Source organism: Gorilla gorilla, chromosome 9 (assembly GCF_029281585.2).
Source record: "Gorilla gorilla gorilla isolate KB3781 chromosome 9, NHGRI_mGorGor1-v2.1_pri, whole genome shotgun sequence".
Taxonomy (NCBI): Eukaryota; Metazoa; Chordata; class Mammalia; order Primates; family Hominidae; genus Gorilla; species Gorilla gorilla.
Window position 1 is genome coordinate 7,892,706 of NC_073233.2, and position 13,983 is coordinate 7,906,688.

General features: G+C 66.2%; 1 protein-coding gene across 12 annotated transcripts in view; it reads left to right on the top strand.

The window, feature by feature from the left end:
* The window catches only part of BRSK2 (BR serine/threonine kinase 2), a 65,114-nt gene that overhangs the window by 45,645 nt on the left and 5,486 nt on the right, over nt 1–13,983 (top strand). For 4 of the 12 annotated variants that reach the window (XR_010135422.1, XR_010135423.1, XR_008669993.2 and 1 more), the window contains exons 8-20: nt 83–229; nt 1,568–1,599; nt 1,898–2,062; nt 2,175–2,272; nt 2,361–2,511; nt 4,559–4,624; nt 6,572–6,632; nt 7,383–7,590; nt 8,187–8,235; nt 11,285–11,408; nt 13,140–13,320; nt 13,390–13,479; nt 13,747–13,841. Coding sequence is in view for 8 of the 12 variants with exons in the window: in XM_063710868.1 (XP_063566938.1) it covers nt 83–229; nt 1,568–1,599; nt 1,898–2,062; nt 2,175–2,272; nt 2,361–2,511; nt 4,559–4,624; nt 6,572–6,632; nt 7,383–7,590; nt 8,187–8,235; nt 11,285–11,408; nt 13,140–13,320; nt 13,390–13,479; nt 13,747–13,832 (1,458 nt within the window). In the remaining 4 variants the exon portion in view is untranslated. The remainder of the gene's footprint in view (nt 1–82; nt 230–1,567; nt 1,600–1,897; nt 2,063–2,174; nt 2,273–2,360; nt 2,512–4,558; nt 4,625–6,571; nt 6,633–7,382; nt 7,591–8,186; nt 8,236–11,284; nt 11,409–13,139; nt 13,321–13,389; nt 13,480–13,746; nt 13,842–13,983) is intronic. The other 8 variants (XM_055356630.2, XM_063710867.1, XM_055356634.2 and 5 more) reach the window with 3 other exon arrangements.

Sequence of the window (13,983 nt, forward strand, 5' to 3'; positions counted from 1 at the left end):
TGAGACCCTGGCCCCCCCAACCCCGCCCTGGCCTCTCCCCAAACCTGCCCGCCCACGCTGACCCCCACCCGGCCGCCCGCAGGGGGCTCTGCCCTTCGACGATGACAACTTGCGACAGCTGCTGGAGAAGGTGAAGCGGGGCGTGTTCCACATGCCGCACTTTATCCCGCCCGACTGCCAGAGTCTGCTACGGGGCATGATCGAGGTGGATGCCGCACGCCGCCTCACGGTGCGTGCCCTCGGAGCGGGGCGGCCCCAGAGCGTGGCGGGGGGGGGGGGGGCGCGGGGGCGGGCGTGTGCCTGTGTGTGCACAGGTGTGTGCCCAGACGTGTGGGCACCCAGGTGTGTGGGTCGGTGCCCAGGTGTGTGGACGTGTGCACAGGTGTCGGCTTGTGTTCAGGTGTGGGTGACCAAATGTGGGCATATGCCCGTGTGTGGGTGCCCAGGTGAGTGTTCAAGTGTGTGCGCACACCCAGGTGTGGGAGTGCCCAGGCATGTGTGGGCTTGTGTTCAGGTGTGTGGGTGCACAAATGTAGGCACATGCCCAGGTGTGTGTTCAAGGGTGTGGGGGTACCCAGGCACATGCCCAGGTTCATGTGATTGAGGGCGTAGGTGTGGGCATGTGCACGTGTGGGGAGGTGTGTCCAGGTGCATATGAGCACTTGTACCAGTGTGGGGTGTGCACAGGTGTGGGGGGCTGTGTGCACATGTAGGTGAGACCTGGCTATAAGTTACACAGAAGCACTGGTGCTTCCCCGTCACGGCCATCCTGCCTCCAGACGCTGCTGGGGCAAGCTCCAGGCAGCGTGAATAGTTCTGCTGAGTGCCCCCAGCAGCTGTGGGGGCTGGCAAGAGCCAAAGGTAGCCCCCAGCTGCTGGTCCTGACCTCCTCCAGGGCTGCCTGGCGTGGGGACCGCATGTGTCCACTTGACAGAAGCAGGTCACACTCTGGGCTGGCCCTTCCAGGGTAGCGTTGCCCTGTTCCCAAGTGGCCACTGCCTCACACCCCACGAGCTGTCCCTGAGTCAGGGTGGAGAGAAGGGGCCGTGTGGCTGGCCGGCCCTCCCAGCCTCCTGCCTGCACCTGCACCCAGCCCTGCCCCGCCTCACAGGTGGGCCGGGTTCTCCTGGCTTCAGCTCCCTCCTGGCTGCTCCCTGCTCTCCTGCCTTGGTTCCTTCCTAGAGCCACGGAGGGGCCCAGCCCAGGCAGCACAGGCACCTGGGGCCGCCCTGGCTCCAGCTTCCCTCCCTCCCCTTCTCCCTCCACTCCCCAGGCCCCTGCCCCTACCTGGAGCACCCCCTCCGACCCCGGCTCCCCTGACTTCTCTCCTCCTTGAGGTTTGCGTTTTCTTCTCCACTTGGGAGAGGCAGGAGCAGGGGTGCTGGCCTTGAGCCTCTGGGAACGCAGCCCCCTCCCTATCCTCCTCCCCAGCTTCCCCCGACTCACTTGCCCTCACCGTCTCCTGCTCTCTCCGTGCTCCCAGCGCCCCTGCGTTCCCCCTCACCTCCTAATGTGGGCTCTTTCCGTCCCTCGTCCGTACTAACTCCCTGTTTCTCTTTCCTTGTAGCTAGAGCACATTCAGAAACACATATGGTATATGTAAGTAGCTTTTCCACCCACTAATCGCCTGCTTTGCCTGTTGCTGTGGCCTGGAGGCCCCGCTAGGAAAGGCGGGGGGAGGGCGCCGGCCCAGCGCAGGCCCTGCCCTGCCTTGGCCCTTGGCCCTCCGTGGCCTGCGCTGGGTGCGGGGTGCGGGCAGGACGCAGGAGGCCTCCCCGGGCTGGGCACAGGGAGAGTGGCAGGATGAAGGGCCCCAGGTGAGGGCGGGCCTCCCACCCTCGCAGCCGCCCAGGCCCGGCCGGAGCTGATGACCGGGCGGCCCGCCCTGTGTCCACAGAGGGGGCAAGAATGAGCCCGAACCAGAGCAGCCCATTCCTCGCAAGGTGCAGATCCGCTCGCTGCCCAGCCTGGAGGACATCGACCCCGACGTGCTGGACAGCATGCACTCACTGGGCTGCTTCCGAGACCGCAACAAGCTGCTGCAGGACCTGCTGTCCGAAGAGTGCGTCTGGGGCTGCTCCCGGGTGGGGCACGGGGCCTGGGGTGGGAGCGCCGCCCCGGAGGAGCCGGCGGCCCCGTGTGCCAGCGCGTCTTGCGCCTCTCGCCTGCTGTAGGGAGAACCAGGAGAAGATGATTTACTTCCTCCTCCTGGACCGGAAAGAAAGGTACCCGAGCCAGGAGGACGAGGACCTGCCCCCCCGGAACGAGATAGGTATGGGTCCAGCGGTGGCTTCCAGCCCGGCCTGCACTGCCCCACTGGGGTCCAGGGGCTGTCTGGCCTGACCTTCGTCTGTACTCAGACCCTCCCCGGAAGCGTGTGGACTCCCCGATGCTCAACCGGCACGGCAAGCGGCGGCCAGAACGCAAGTCCATGGAGGTGCTCAGCGTGACGGACGGCGGCTCCCCGGTGCCTGCGCGGCGGGCCATTGAGATGGCCCAGCACGGCCAGAGGTGTGTGTGCCCCGAGGCTGCTGGGCCTCCCTCCCTGGGCCCTGGCTGCGCGGCACTGCTGCCTGGCTCATCGCTACCCATTGGCCTGGGGTCTCGGCTGAGGCCATTGGGTGGGGCTGCATGGGCTAAACTGGGCTTAGCTGAGCTGGGCTGGGCTGGGAGCTGAGCTGAGCTGAGCTGAGCTGGGCTGGGCTGGGCTGGAATGGGCTAAGCTGAGCTGGGCTGTGCTGTGCTGGACTGGACTGGGCTAGACTGGACTGGGCTAGGCTAAGCTGGGCTGGCATAGGCTAGGCTAAGCTAGGCTGGGCTGGGTTGGACTGGGCTAGAATAAGCTGGGCTGGGCTGGGCTGGACTGAACTGGAATAGACAGGGCTGAGCTGGGCTAGGCTGGTCTAGACTAGACTAGGCTGAGCTGGGCTGGTTTGGGCTGGGCTAGACTGCACTTGGTTGAGCCGAGCTGGGCTGTACTGGACTGCGCGGCTGAGCAGGGTTGAGTTGAATTAGGGTGGGCAGGTCTGGGCTGAGCTGGGCTAGGCTGGACTAGAATGGGCTGAGACGGATTTGACTGGGCTGAGCTGGGCTGGGCTGGGCTGAGCTGGGCAGGGCAGGGCTGGGCAGGGCAGGGCTGGGCTGGGCTGGGCTGGGCTAAACTGGGCTAAACTGGATTTGGCTGAGCCGAGCCAGGCTGGGCAGGGCTGAGCTGGGCTGGCTTGACCCAAGATTGGCTGGGCTGAGCTGTGATATGGTCACACCATGCTCAGAGCCATCAGCCCAGCAAGCCTGTCCCCCTGGTCCCAGCAATGCTGGGCCCGGCTCTGGGTGGCAAGTGTGGTGTGTGTGGCTAGGGACATCACAGAACTCAGCAGTGATGAGCAGACCCGTGGCCGGAGGAAGGGCACCCAGCCCCTCTGGAGCCTCTGCTGGGTTGGGGCAGGGCTGGGCTGCCCGCACGAGGCCGTCAGCAAATCCTTGGAGCCGGTGGGGATGAGCTCAAACGTCCCTCACTAGTTGGCAGCTTCCAACACTTGGGGACAGCCCTTGGGCCCAGGAGCACACCAGGAGGTCCAGGAGCCCGGGCAGCAGTCTCTGGTCTGCCCTGTGATCTGGGCCTCAGCACCCCAGGGCCCCCTCCTTGTACTGGAGATGTGGGGGGTGGGACAGGCGTGGCCTGTTCCTCAGGAACTTGGGGGAAGCTGTGGGGAACTGCAAGGTAGCTTGGCAGCCATCAGGCTAAACCTGTTCCAGCCCCAGCCCTGGCCAGAGTACTGGTGGTCCCAGTTCTGACAGCTCCCAGGCCATGGCCCCCTGGGAGTCCTAGGCCCTCCCTAGGGTTTCAGGCTGGCCCAGCTTCCAACCTGGGGTTCCAGCCCCCAGAACCTCCTTCCCAGGGCCCAGTCAGCTGCAGCCCTGACCCCAGTACTAGGGGGCAGCAAGGGGCCCTCCTATCTACATTCTACTGTCCTGACCTTCAGTAGCCTGCATGTCATGGGGGCACCTCAACCTGCAGCCCAGGTGCCTGCCTCCTGCCTGCGTGGCCACCTCCCCGGACTCCCCTGACCCTGCAGGGCAGGCCCCACCACCCCACTACCTGGCCTCTCTGGTCAGTGGCGTGGGAGGGCGCCCTCTTGGCCTCTGCTGCAACTCCCAGGCCTGGCTGCCTGGGGCAGGTGTGGGATGGGCCAGGCCGTGGACCATTCCGGGGCCTCTGGAAGGCCACTAGTCCTGGCATGTCCCAGCCAGATTCCACTCCTGGTGGGGCCACCTGTGCAGCCAGCAGAAACCCAGCTGCTTGGTGCTGGGCCACACAGGGCTGCTGACTGGGGACACAGGGGTCCTGGGGGCTGGGGTGGGGGCTACCAGGCCACCCTGCCCAGCAGTCACAGGGTGCGGGGTGTGCTGTCTGGCCCAGCCTCCTCTCTCGCCATCTTTGTGCGGCGGCCTCAGAGCCACGTGGAGTTCTTACCTGGTGTGGCCCGGGCCCTGGGGGCCGACCTGTGCCCGCGTGTGGCCGTCAGTAACTGTGTTTTCTCGCTCTGTTCTGCTGTAGTAAAGCAATGTTCAGTAAAAGCCTGGATATCGCTGAGGCCCATCCCCAATTCAGCAAAGAAGACAGGTATACACCCCGACCACCCGTCCCCGCACCTCCCAGCCCCAGACACGCTGTCCTGCCTCAGGCCGGGCAGGCACATGGGCGGGTCTGGTGGCGGGCTGGGCTGCAGGGCTCCTGCTGCGGTGAAGCCGGCCAGCAAGCCAGGCAAGGGCCCGTGGGCCAGGCAGAGGCCGAGGAGGAGGGATGGGGCTGCTGAGGCGTGGCCCACGCCTGCCTGTGAGGGACCACGCACCGTGGCTTACAGGGCCTGGGGCTAGAGCCCGGAGTGGCTGCAGGCCGAGCCGCTCCTCCTGCCAGCCCCTGTGCTGTGTCCAGTGGGCCTCGGTGGCCCTGCTGCCCCTGGGGCCAGCCAGAGTTGAAGCCGAGCAGCCGTTCTGTGCCCACCTGCAGGAACTGAGGAGGGCAGGAGGCGCCGCCGTCAAGAGGGGCCTCTACCTGGGGCCAGTTTTGCGAGCCTGGGCGGGTGGCGCCGCCCCCCAAGGCTGCACTGTGGTGGCTGCCGGTCGGGCCCCTTCTCTTTGAGCCCTGGCCCCGTGCCTACCTGGGACCCTCACCTGTGTGCCCTCACTCTGCCTGCCCTGGCTGCCCTGAGGGCCGGCGCCGTCTCTCCTGCCCCTGCCCCAGCAACTGTAGCTCAGTGTTCCCAGCAGCTGCCTGGCCGGACAGGACCGGGGCTCGGCTCCTCCACCCCGGGGTTTCCAGCGCCTCTTCTGTCTTCCTTGTGCCCAGTCACGAGCTCTGGGCGGGCTCGACAGGAACCACAGGTCCAGGGCCTCACTGGTGGCTGCTGCCCCCATGAGGGCTGTCCGTGCTCCCAGCTCAGCCCTGAAAGCTCTGGGTCCAGTTCCAGCCCTGGGTGTCATCCTGGCCCAGACAGGCTGGGTTGGGCATGGGGTCCCCGCCGCCTCCCTGCCCCTTGGCTGTGTCTGGTGAGGGAGTTGGAGGGTCGTCGCCGTGGGGCCCAGCCCCCGGGTGTCCGGGGGCCAGGTGTGTGGCCAGCGTGGCACTCTCCACGGTCCGGGGCCTGGGCCGTGGTGTGGACCAGCGAGGCCCCTCGTGGCCGGCTGGCGGTGGGCAGGCCTGGTGGGCAGTGCAGGCCGGGCTTTTACTCTTCTCTGTCCTCTTCTCTTCGGCGGCTGCCTCGGCCCCTCCCTGCATTTCCTTCCTCCAAGGATGGCAGCTGCCACTGTCTGGGCGCGTGGGCGCCGGCTCGTCCGTGCAGTGTGGTGGAATGACGCACAGCCGTCCTGGTCCCTGCACGGGGGTGGCGGCCACACACCGGAGTCTCAGCCGGGCACGCCGGGCCAGGGCCTCCCTCCTGCTGTGTGCAGGTCTCAGGCTGAGTAGGGCAGTGGTGGGACAAGGCCCCACCGTCCCTACCAGCAGCTGCCCCAGCCTGGCCCTGCCCAGGCTCTCCTGGTTGTGGACAAGGGAAGGGCCGGCCGCTGACCCAGGCATCCCTCACGGGCATCTAGGGACATGGAGGACCAGGCTGCAGGCCCTGTGAGAGCTCAGCCGGGGGGGCTTGCCAGTTGGGAGGCTGGAGCCAGCACGAGGCCTGGAGCAGAAGGGGCTGCATACAGGAAGCTCCCGTCTGTCCCCTCGTCCCTCCGTCCACCCCCACGCTGGATGGTCCTTTGCCGCGGCTGTCTGATGCCGTATCCTGTGCTGTGCCTGGGCTGCTGGCATGGGGTGGCCCCCACACGCGGGCTCTGATGGGGGCCCCAGTGGGGCTGGGCACAGCCAGGCGCCCTGGGCCCTCCTGAATTGACAGGGTGTGCAGCAGGACCCAGGGCCTCGAGGCTCTTGGCCCGGGCTCCAGGCCTCCTGGAGGGTTTACCTGGGGGGAGCAGAGCCCAGCACCTGCTGCTCCACTGCCCCCTGGCTGAGCGGTGGCCCTGTACCCTCCCCCTGGCTGAGCGGTGGCCCTGTACCCTCCCCCACCTCCAGGTCTCGGTCCATCAGCGGTGCCTCCTCAGGCCTTTCCACCAGCCCACTCAGCAGCCCCCGGGTGAGTGACCCCCCGCCCCCACCCAGCTCGGATGCACAGAGGCCCCAGCCCTCCCAGTCAGCGTGTGCCAGGGTGGGGGCAGCCTCGCGGACCCTGGGAAGCAGCCCCAGGCGCCCCCCACGCCCGAGCTCCTGTGGCGGCTGCTGCTCTGTGGTGCGGGCTGCTCTGCTAACTGCACGCTCTTTTGTTTTGTTTTGTTTGTTTTCTTGTGTGTCACTTGTTTTCTTTTGTGGCGAATCCTCCTGCCCATGCCTGCCTGCCTCCCCACCCTCCCGCCCCCGCCTGTTTCTTTCTGGTTCTCCTGTGCCGTGTGCATGCGGGGGACTGGGGTGCATGTGCCGCGCGGCTGCCCCCACCCCGCTCGCTCCCTGCGCCTCCCCGTAGCCTATTAGGAAGCTTGTCCTGCCCCCACCGCCCCCCGAGCCGCCCTTCGTGGCCCGCCCCCTGGCCACCTCCACGGAGCCCGAAGCTTGTGGGAGCGCCTCGAGGCCTGGACACGTCCTCCCTCTGCAGGCCGCCCTGCGGCCCGACCCCAAGACCCAGACCTTGCCGTGCAAGGCCAAGCTGACCGACAAGCCTCTGCAGGGCACCAAGTCCAACCCCTTCCCGGCCAGCACCCCAGCCCGGCCTCCCGCCACTGGCCTTTGTCCCCAGCTGGCACCACCCCTGGGCCTGCCTGCCCTGCAGGTGCCCCCCCGGCCCCCACCCGCCAGGATTGAACCAAACACCAAATCTGTCCCCACCATACAGGTGACCCCTCACCCCTCACCAAGGGGCAGTCCCCTCCCCACCCCCAAGGGGACGCCTGTCCACACGCCAAAGGAGAGCCCGGCCGGCACGCCCAACCCCACGCCCCCGTCCAGCCCCAGCGTTGGAGGGGTGCCCTGGAGGGCGCGGCTCAACTCCATCAAGAACAGCTTTCTGGGCTCACCCCGCTTCCACCGCCGGAAACTGCAAGGTGAGTGTCTGCCCGGAGGCGCCAGAGTGGGGCTGGGAGAGAGCAGAGGCTGCCTTGGGGAGGGCCCAGGGCCCCGCCCCCCGCCCCCCGCCCGGCAGTGCCAGACCAGTCCCTGGGGCCTGTAGCTGCAGGGGTGGCCTGGGCCTGCCCACGTCTCACTGTCCCGAAAGCGCCCAGCAGCAGCCTGTGTCCTACCTGTTGCACAGGCTGGTATCCCCTCCAGACATTCTGTGTTCCTGAGTCTACCCACTCTGTGTCCTGGGGCCAGGCACACAGCAAGGAGAGCTGGCCACCGAGGGGGCACTGCCAGTCAGGAGGCCCCATGTGTGGGGCACCGAGGGCCAGCCAGTGCTGCTGGAGAAGGCACAGCCGACTTCAGCACCAGAGGCGGGGACAGCTCCCCTTAGCCCGGGGGGCGCCACTGCCAGTGGGCCTGTAAGGTGGCCGGGAGCTGGGGTGGACCAGTGCCCCTGGGGGGCTGTCCCAGTGTGTGTGGGTGGACTCCTGATGACCCTGACCTCGGCGCAAGGTGGCCAGGGCAGGGGAAGGATGGAGCGGTCACCACGCCTTCCCTCCTGTTCATCCTGTGTGCACAGTTCCGACGCCGGAGGAGATGTCCAACCTGACACCAGAGTCATCCCCAGAGTAAGTGGCCCCTGCTGGAGGCCTCCTGGTATCTGACACCAGGCTGGCCGGGAGAGGGGCATGGAACCCTTCCCCTATGGCCAACGGGGTGCTCCTTCTCCACGTGGCCCCACCTCCCACTGCAGGCAGGCCCGTCTCGGCCACTGAGTCTCTGAAGTTTGAATTCCCGGCTGTGAGGGGAAGGCCAGCCAGGGGAGGAGCCCCCAGCCCTGTTGAGAAGCTTCAGGCCTTGGGAGAGCCTAGGGTTGGCTGGAGGCGAGCAGGGGGTACACTGGGCAGAGTCTCCCCAGGGCCTGAGCTCTCCCAGGGCAGAGACCGGGTTGCTCAGGTCTCAAGGAGAAAGCAGCCCGTGTTAAGAACAAAGGGGCAGCAGGCCTGGTGGGAACACGTGTGCAGGGGCGGAGCAGAGCAGCCAAGCCGAGGTCTGGCCCCGCCACCTTTCTGAGCCATGAGAGGTGCCACTGCAGAGACTCTACAGCGCCCAGGTGCTGAGATGCCCTGGGGGCCGCTGTGACTGGTGTCTGGGCAAAGATGTCCCCAGAGAGACCCCTTCCCAGCGCCAAGGCCCTCTCCCTCCCCTCCATGATGGCCTTAGTCACTGGGCAGTGTCTTGGAGACCAGGCGACTGGTGGTGTACACATATGAGCCTGCAGCGTGACCCCAGGCCAGGCAGCTGCAGAGAGCGGTGGCCAGGCTGGAGTCACTTCACAGGAGACCCCGGGAAATGAAGGTGTGGCCAGCTGTGGACTGAGTAAGAGAAGAACCTTCATCCTGCTGCTGGCTTTAAACCAGGGGCCCCTGTGGAAACTGCTCAGTGCTAAGCTCCAGGAGCAGCATCTGCAGTCTGTGCCAGGATCCCACCCCAGTGGCCTTTCTGCGCTGATCAGGTGGCCCTTCCAGCTGGGTGCCCAGGTCGGAGGTGTGTAGGTATCGTCGCAAGCCCAGATGCACAGGGCTCAGGAGACTTGGGAACCTTCCGCCTAGGCCCCGACATTGCCGTTTCTGCTGCTACCAAAAGCTGTCATGAACAAACTCATAATCTTCCTCAGAGAAGGTGGAAAACATCAAAGCCGAGAAGGTGGCTTTGATGCCACTGTGGCTGCCTGCGCTTCTCCCCTCCCCCATCTTGAGATGGCCTGGAGGCCCTGACCCCTCTCAAGTGCCCGGCACGGATGCCTCCCACAGCCTCACCCAAGGGCCTGGCACAGACACCCCTTCCCAAGGGTCCAGCACAGATGCCTCCTACAGCTCCACCCAAGGGCCCGGCACAGATGCCTGTGACAGCCCTTCCCGAAGGTCCAGCACAGATGCGTCCCACAGGCCCACCCAAGGGCCCAGCACAGATGCCTGTGACAGCCCTTTTGGACGAGGGTCCAGCACGGATGCCTCCCACAGTCCCTCTTTGGCGACAACTCGCTTGCTGGGGACCTGAGATAACCCCCAGCCCCAGCTGCTGCCAGCCCCATGTCAACCAGGCACCCCAGAGGAACAGCACCAAGGGAGGCAGCTGGCTTCAGGAAGCGGCGCATGCGGTTGTCTGGGACACGCAGGGCTGCTGGCTGGACACTCAGGGCTGATGTCCTTGAGTCTGAAGCGCTAGCTGGAAGCCCAGGCAGTTTCCAGGTTGCAGCCTCGAGGGGCGTTCTTTGTCCAGGAAGACTGAACCTGGCGGATGCACCCACCCTGTGAGGAAGGGTCCCCTGCCAGACTCAACAGGCGACTGATTTAAGTTCGTCTCATCTAAAAATAGCTTCGTAGCAACACCCAGACTAGTGTCCGGCCAGGCTGTGCACTGCCCACCACGTGGGTGCTGGAGTCACAGTGCAGGCCCCTCACCCGTCGTCGGCCTGGCCTCCCTGGGCCGTCTGGCATCTTTCACACATGGGACTATTTTTGCCAAATGCTGCACCCCTGGGCCTCAAAGCAGATAGTCACTTTTGTACCATCTGTCCTGTCTCTTCGTCGGGCAGAACATCGACCATGCAGAAACTCACCTGTGCTTCCAGAACTGCCAGGCTGCCTTGTGCACTTCCTGGCTCCAGACCCTGGCATGGGGCTGGGGTAAGGTCAGGGCCAGAGGTGGCCCTCGGAGCTTTGAACCCAGAACAGACAGCCGCCAAGACCGGCAAGACACTGAGGAGGCGTCGAGGGGCTGAGTGATGGTTGGACCTGGTCCCCGTGCTTGTCCGGCAGGACTCCCAGGCCGCACAGTGGCCGAGGAGGCAGCTCCAGGAATGGGCAAGGGAAAGGGGAGTTGTGAGGCCGCTGGGGGGGCCTCAGAATCAGTCGGGAGAGGGCACCACTGAGCCCCAGCCCTGCTGGCCCCTCCTCCCGGTCGCTGCCTCTGCCTCTCAGTGCACCTGGTTCCGCCTCCGGGCAGCAGCGGCAGGGGACGCCAGCAGCGCGTGCCACCTCTGTGAATAGCCACCCAGGCGCGCTCTGCCTGAGAGTCTCGGGCTGTGCTAGAGGCGCCTCTGGCCGTGGTCCTCTCACGGCTGGGCTTCCTGGCCCCCGCGCTGGTGGGTGGGGTTCAGGTGCTCTTGAGCTGGAGAGCAGAGGGCCTCTGCATGTTGGGGTGAGCCTGCCAGCAAGACAGGAGTAGCCTTCTGTGGCCTCAGAAGCGCCTCCCCACTCTCCTGTTGGAAGCGAGCTGCAGGCCCCGCCTGCTCCTGGGGGTGGGGGGCACAGCTGACTTCAGGAGCCCAGCTTGAGCCACCTCTCACAGTGGCCTTGGTGAGGGGGGGCTCACCTGTGGAGGGGCATCCCCAGACTTGGGAGTGGGTGGCATATGGGCCAGGGTCAGGGCATTAGGGCTTGGAGAAAGGTTAGGGTTAGGGTTGGGGTTAGAGCCACGGTGATGGTCAGGGCATATGGGCCAGGGTTAGGGCGTTGGGGTCAGGGCCATGGGTTCTGGCTAGCACTGTGGAGACAGCCGTTTCTATCATGCAGCAATTGAGGATTCCACCGTTCCAACCCCAGATTCGAGGGAGGCAGGGGTGTGGACGGTACCACACCTCAGTCCTCACAGCCTCTGTCTCCCACTGCCCAGGCTGGCCAAGAAGTCCTGGTTTGGGAACTTCATCAGCCTGGAGAAGGAGGAGCAGATCTTTGTGGTCATCAAAGACAAACCTCTGAGCTCCATCAAGGCTGACATCGTGCACGCCTTCCTGTCGGTGAGGCCACAGGGCGCCGGGGGAGGCGGGCAGCCCTCCCAACCCCACACAGCCCAGCCCCAAGAATCCAGGCTCCTCACTTAGGACATGTCCACGCACACAGCACGGACGTCTGCTCACCCGTGGGCCTGCCTGGCCGCCTTCACTGGACAGGCGCTCTCTCCTGCCCACCCTCGTGAGGGAGGGGTCACTGCCCATCTGGGGTGCTTGGCCTGCGGAGGGAGTCAGGGCTTTGCTCACTGGTCCCCAGCAGCCCTAGGTGTGTGCCGGACAGGCCTGGGCAGCTGGCACGTGGGACAGAAGGAAGGCTCCGGCTGGGTGGGTCTCAGAGGGGGACACTTCTATCAGACTCAGGGAGAAGCCCTTGTGAGGCCATGGCCCCAGGGACCCGTGGGGCCCTGCTGGTCCTCAGTGGACACCCCCAGCCCTCAGGTGTCTCAGTTATCCTGGTCTCACCCTGCCCTTGGAGGCCAGGTGGCTCTCCACAGAGTGGTCGCACTCTGGGTCTTGGGTGGGCTTCATTTGTCTTTGCTGGGCATCTTTGGGTTAGGAGGAGCAGAAAGGCCCTAAAAGCCTCAAATGGAGAAAGTTTATTGCCAGGACTCCAGCACCCAGTCCCATCAGGACACCCCTTCCTTGCCGGCCCTGTCCCACCCTGTGCTGCACCCAGCGCCAAGGCATCACAGGGGCTGCCCCCCACCGCCCCTAGCCTGCCTCCCCAGGGCTGCTGTCCTGCCCTGTGCTCACCACTGCCCAGGCGCCCTCCCTGGCCCCAGGATCTTGGCAAGATCAGGCCGTGGTTCGCTGCGGCAGCCTCTCTAGCTAGGGACTGGCCTCCACCCCACCGTATGCTCTGCCCCCGGGCACTCAGGCCACTGCTGCCCTGGCTGCAGCTGAGGTTCCCTTACGCTGTGGGGACAGCTTGCAGCCCCTGCAGAAGGCTCCAGGGCCAGGAGAGCCCAGCGCTGGGCAGGGCAGGGCAGGCCTCAGACTGCACTTGGACCCTGGCCTCAGGGGTCCTCAGCGTCCCCATCCCCACAGGCTGCTCACTTCCTCGGCCTCCTCCCTCACCACATCCCTTCATGCTGCCCCTGGTTGCCACAGCTAACCTCAGACTCAGCAGTGGCCTCAGCCCCTCCCCATGCCGGCCCCAGTGAGGCGGCCGTGTGCCAGCCTGGGCCCTGTGCGCTGGGCGGCCCTGAGTTCTGCTTCCTGCAGCTGCCCCCTCGGTACTGTGAAGCCCACCCAGCCAGTCCAGCACCATAGGTCCCGCACCCAGTGGGAGTCCCAGGAAGCCCCAGCAGGAGGGCACAGCCCCAGCCCCGCCCTTGCACCTCCCTCTCAGCGGCAGCTCCCAGACCCCCCACCTCCCACTCAGCTCCACCCTGGAACCCCACCTCAGGCTGCAGAGGTCACCTCCCACCTCCATCTTTGCCCTTAAGGCTCCTCTGTAAGGTCCTGGTCATCCTGTGCTGTGGCTGCGTGAGAAAAGCCCAGCAGGGGCTTAGCTGTGCTCGCTAAGTGGACCAAAGCTTTGGAGGGTGGGGGCTGGAAACGCCCCTCCCCCTGCTCCAGCCGTCTCCAGCCGCACTGTGCCCCTCACAGAAGCAGAGGTGCCTGGGTGCTCACAATGTGTGCACGGTGGGGCTGGCTCGCCCCAGGGCTGCCTCCCCAGAGGGCCAGGGTGGGACCTGCCAGGCCAGCCACGCGCACGCTGCTCTCTCTCCACAGATTCCCAGCCTCAGCCACAGCGTCATCTCCCAAACGAGCTTCCGGGCCGAGTACAAGGCCACGGGGGGGCCAGCCGTGTTCCAGAAGCCGGTCAAGTTCCAGGTTGATATCACCTACACGGAGGGTGGGGAGGCGCAGAAGGAGAACGGCATCTACTCCGTCACCTTCACCCTGCTCTCAGGTGAGCTGGCGTCCCCGGGGCGGCTCCGGGCCCAGGCCCATCCAGGGCGTAACCCCCTGTCTCCCCTAGGCCCCAGCCGTCGCTTCAAGAGGGTGGTGGAGACCATCCAGGCCCAGCTGCTGAGCACACACGACCCGCCCGCGGCCCAGCACTTGTCAGGTGAGGCGGGCTCAGCTCTGGCCAACCTGCAGCCTGCGAGTGGGGCGTGGCCAGCTGGTGCTGCGCGGACGGGAGGCGTGAGGACCCGGGCGCAGCCTCCTGGCCCCTCTTGACGGACGCCCCTACCTCCCTGCCCCGAGCTGTGGCTGCACCCCTCAGGGAGCAGGGCCCCTCCCTGGCCCGGCGGGACCACCCGCCTCGCCTCTGCACGCCAGGGACATAGGGCGCAGCCGCACCACACTGAAAGGCGCCTCTTGTCCACCGTAGAACCCCCCCCACCAGCGCCAGGACTAAGCTGGGGTGCTGGGCTTAAGGGCCAGAAGGTGGCCACCAGCTACGAGAGTAGCCTCTGACGCTGGCAGGTAAGGCGCCCGGCCTGTGCTGGGGCGGGGAGGGGCTGCGGGCAGGTCCTCGGCGGAGCCAGGCTGGCCCTGAGCAGGGCCCTCCATGCCCACCCACAGGTCTCGGCCCTGGACAGGCCAAGCATGCCCCGGGCGGCCCATC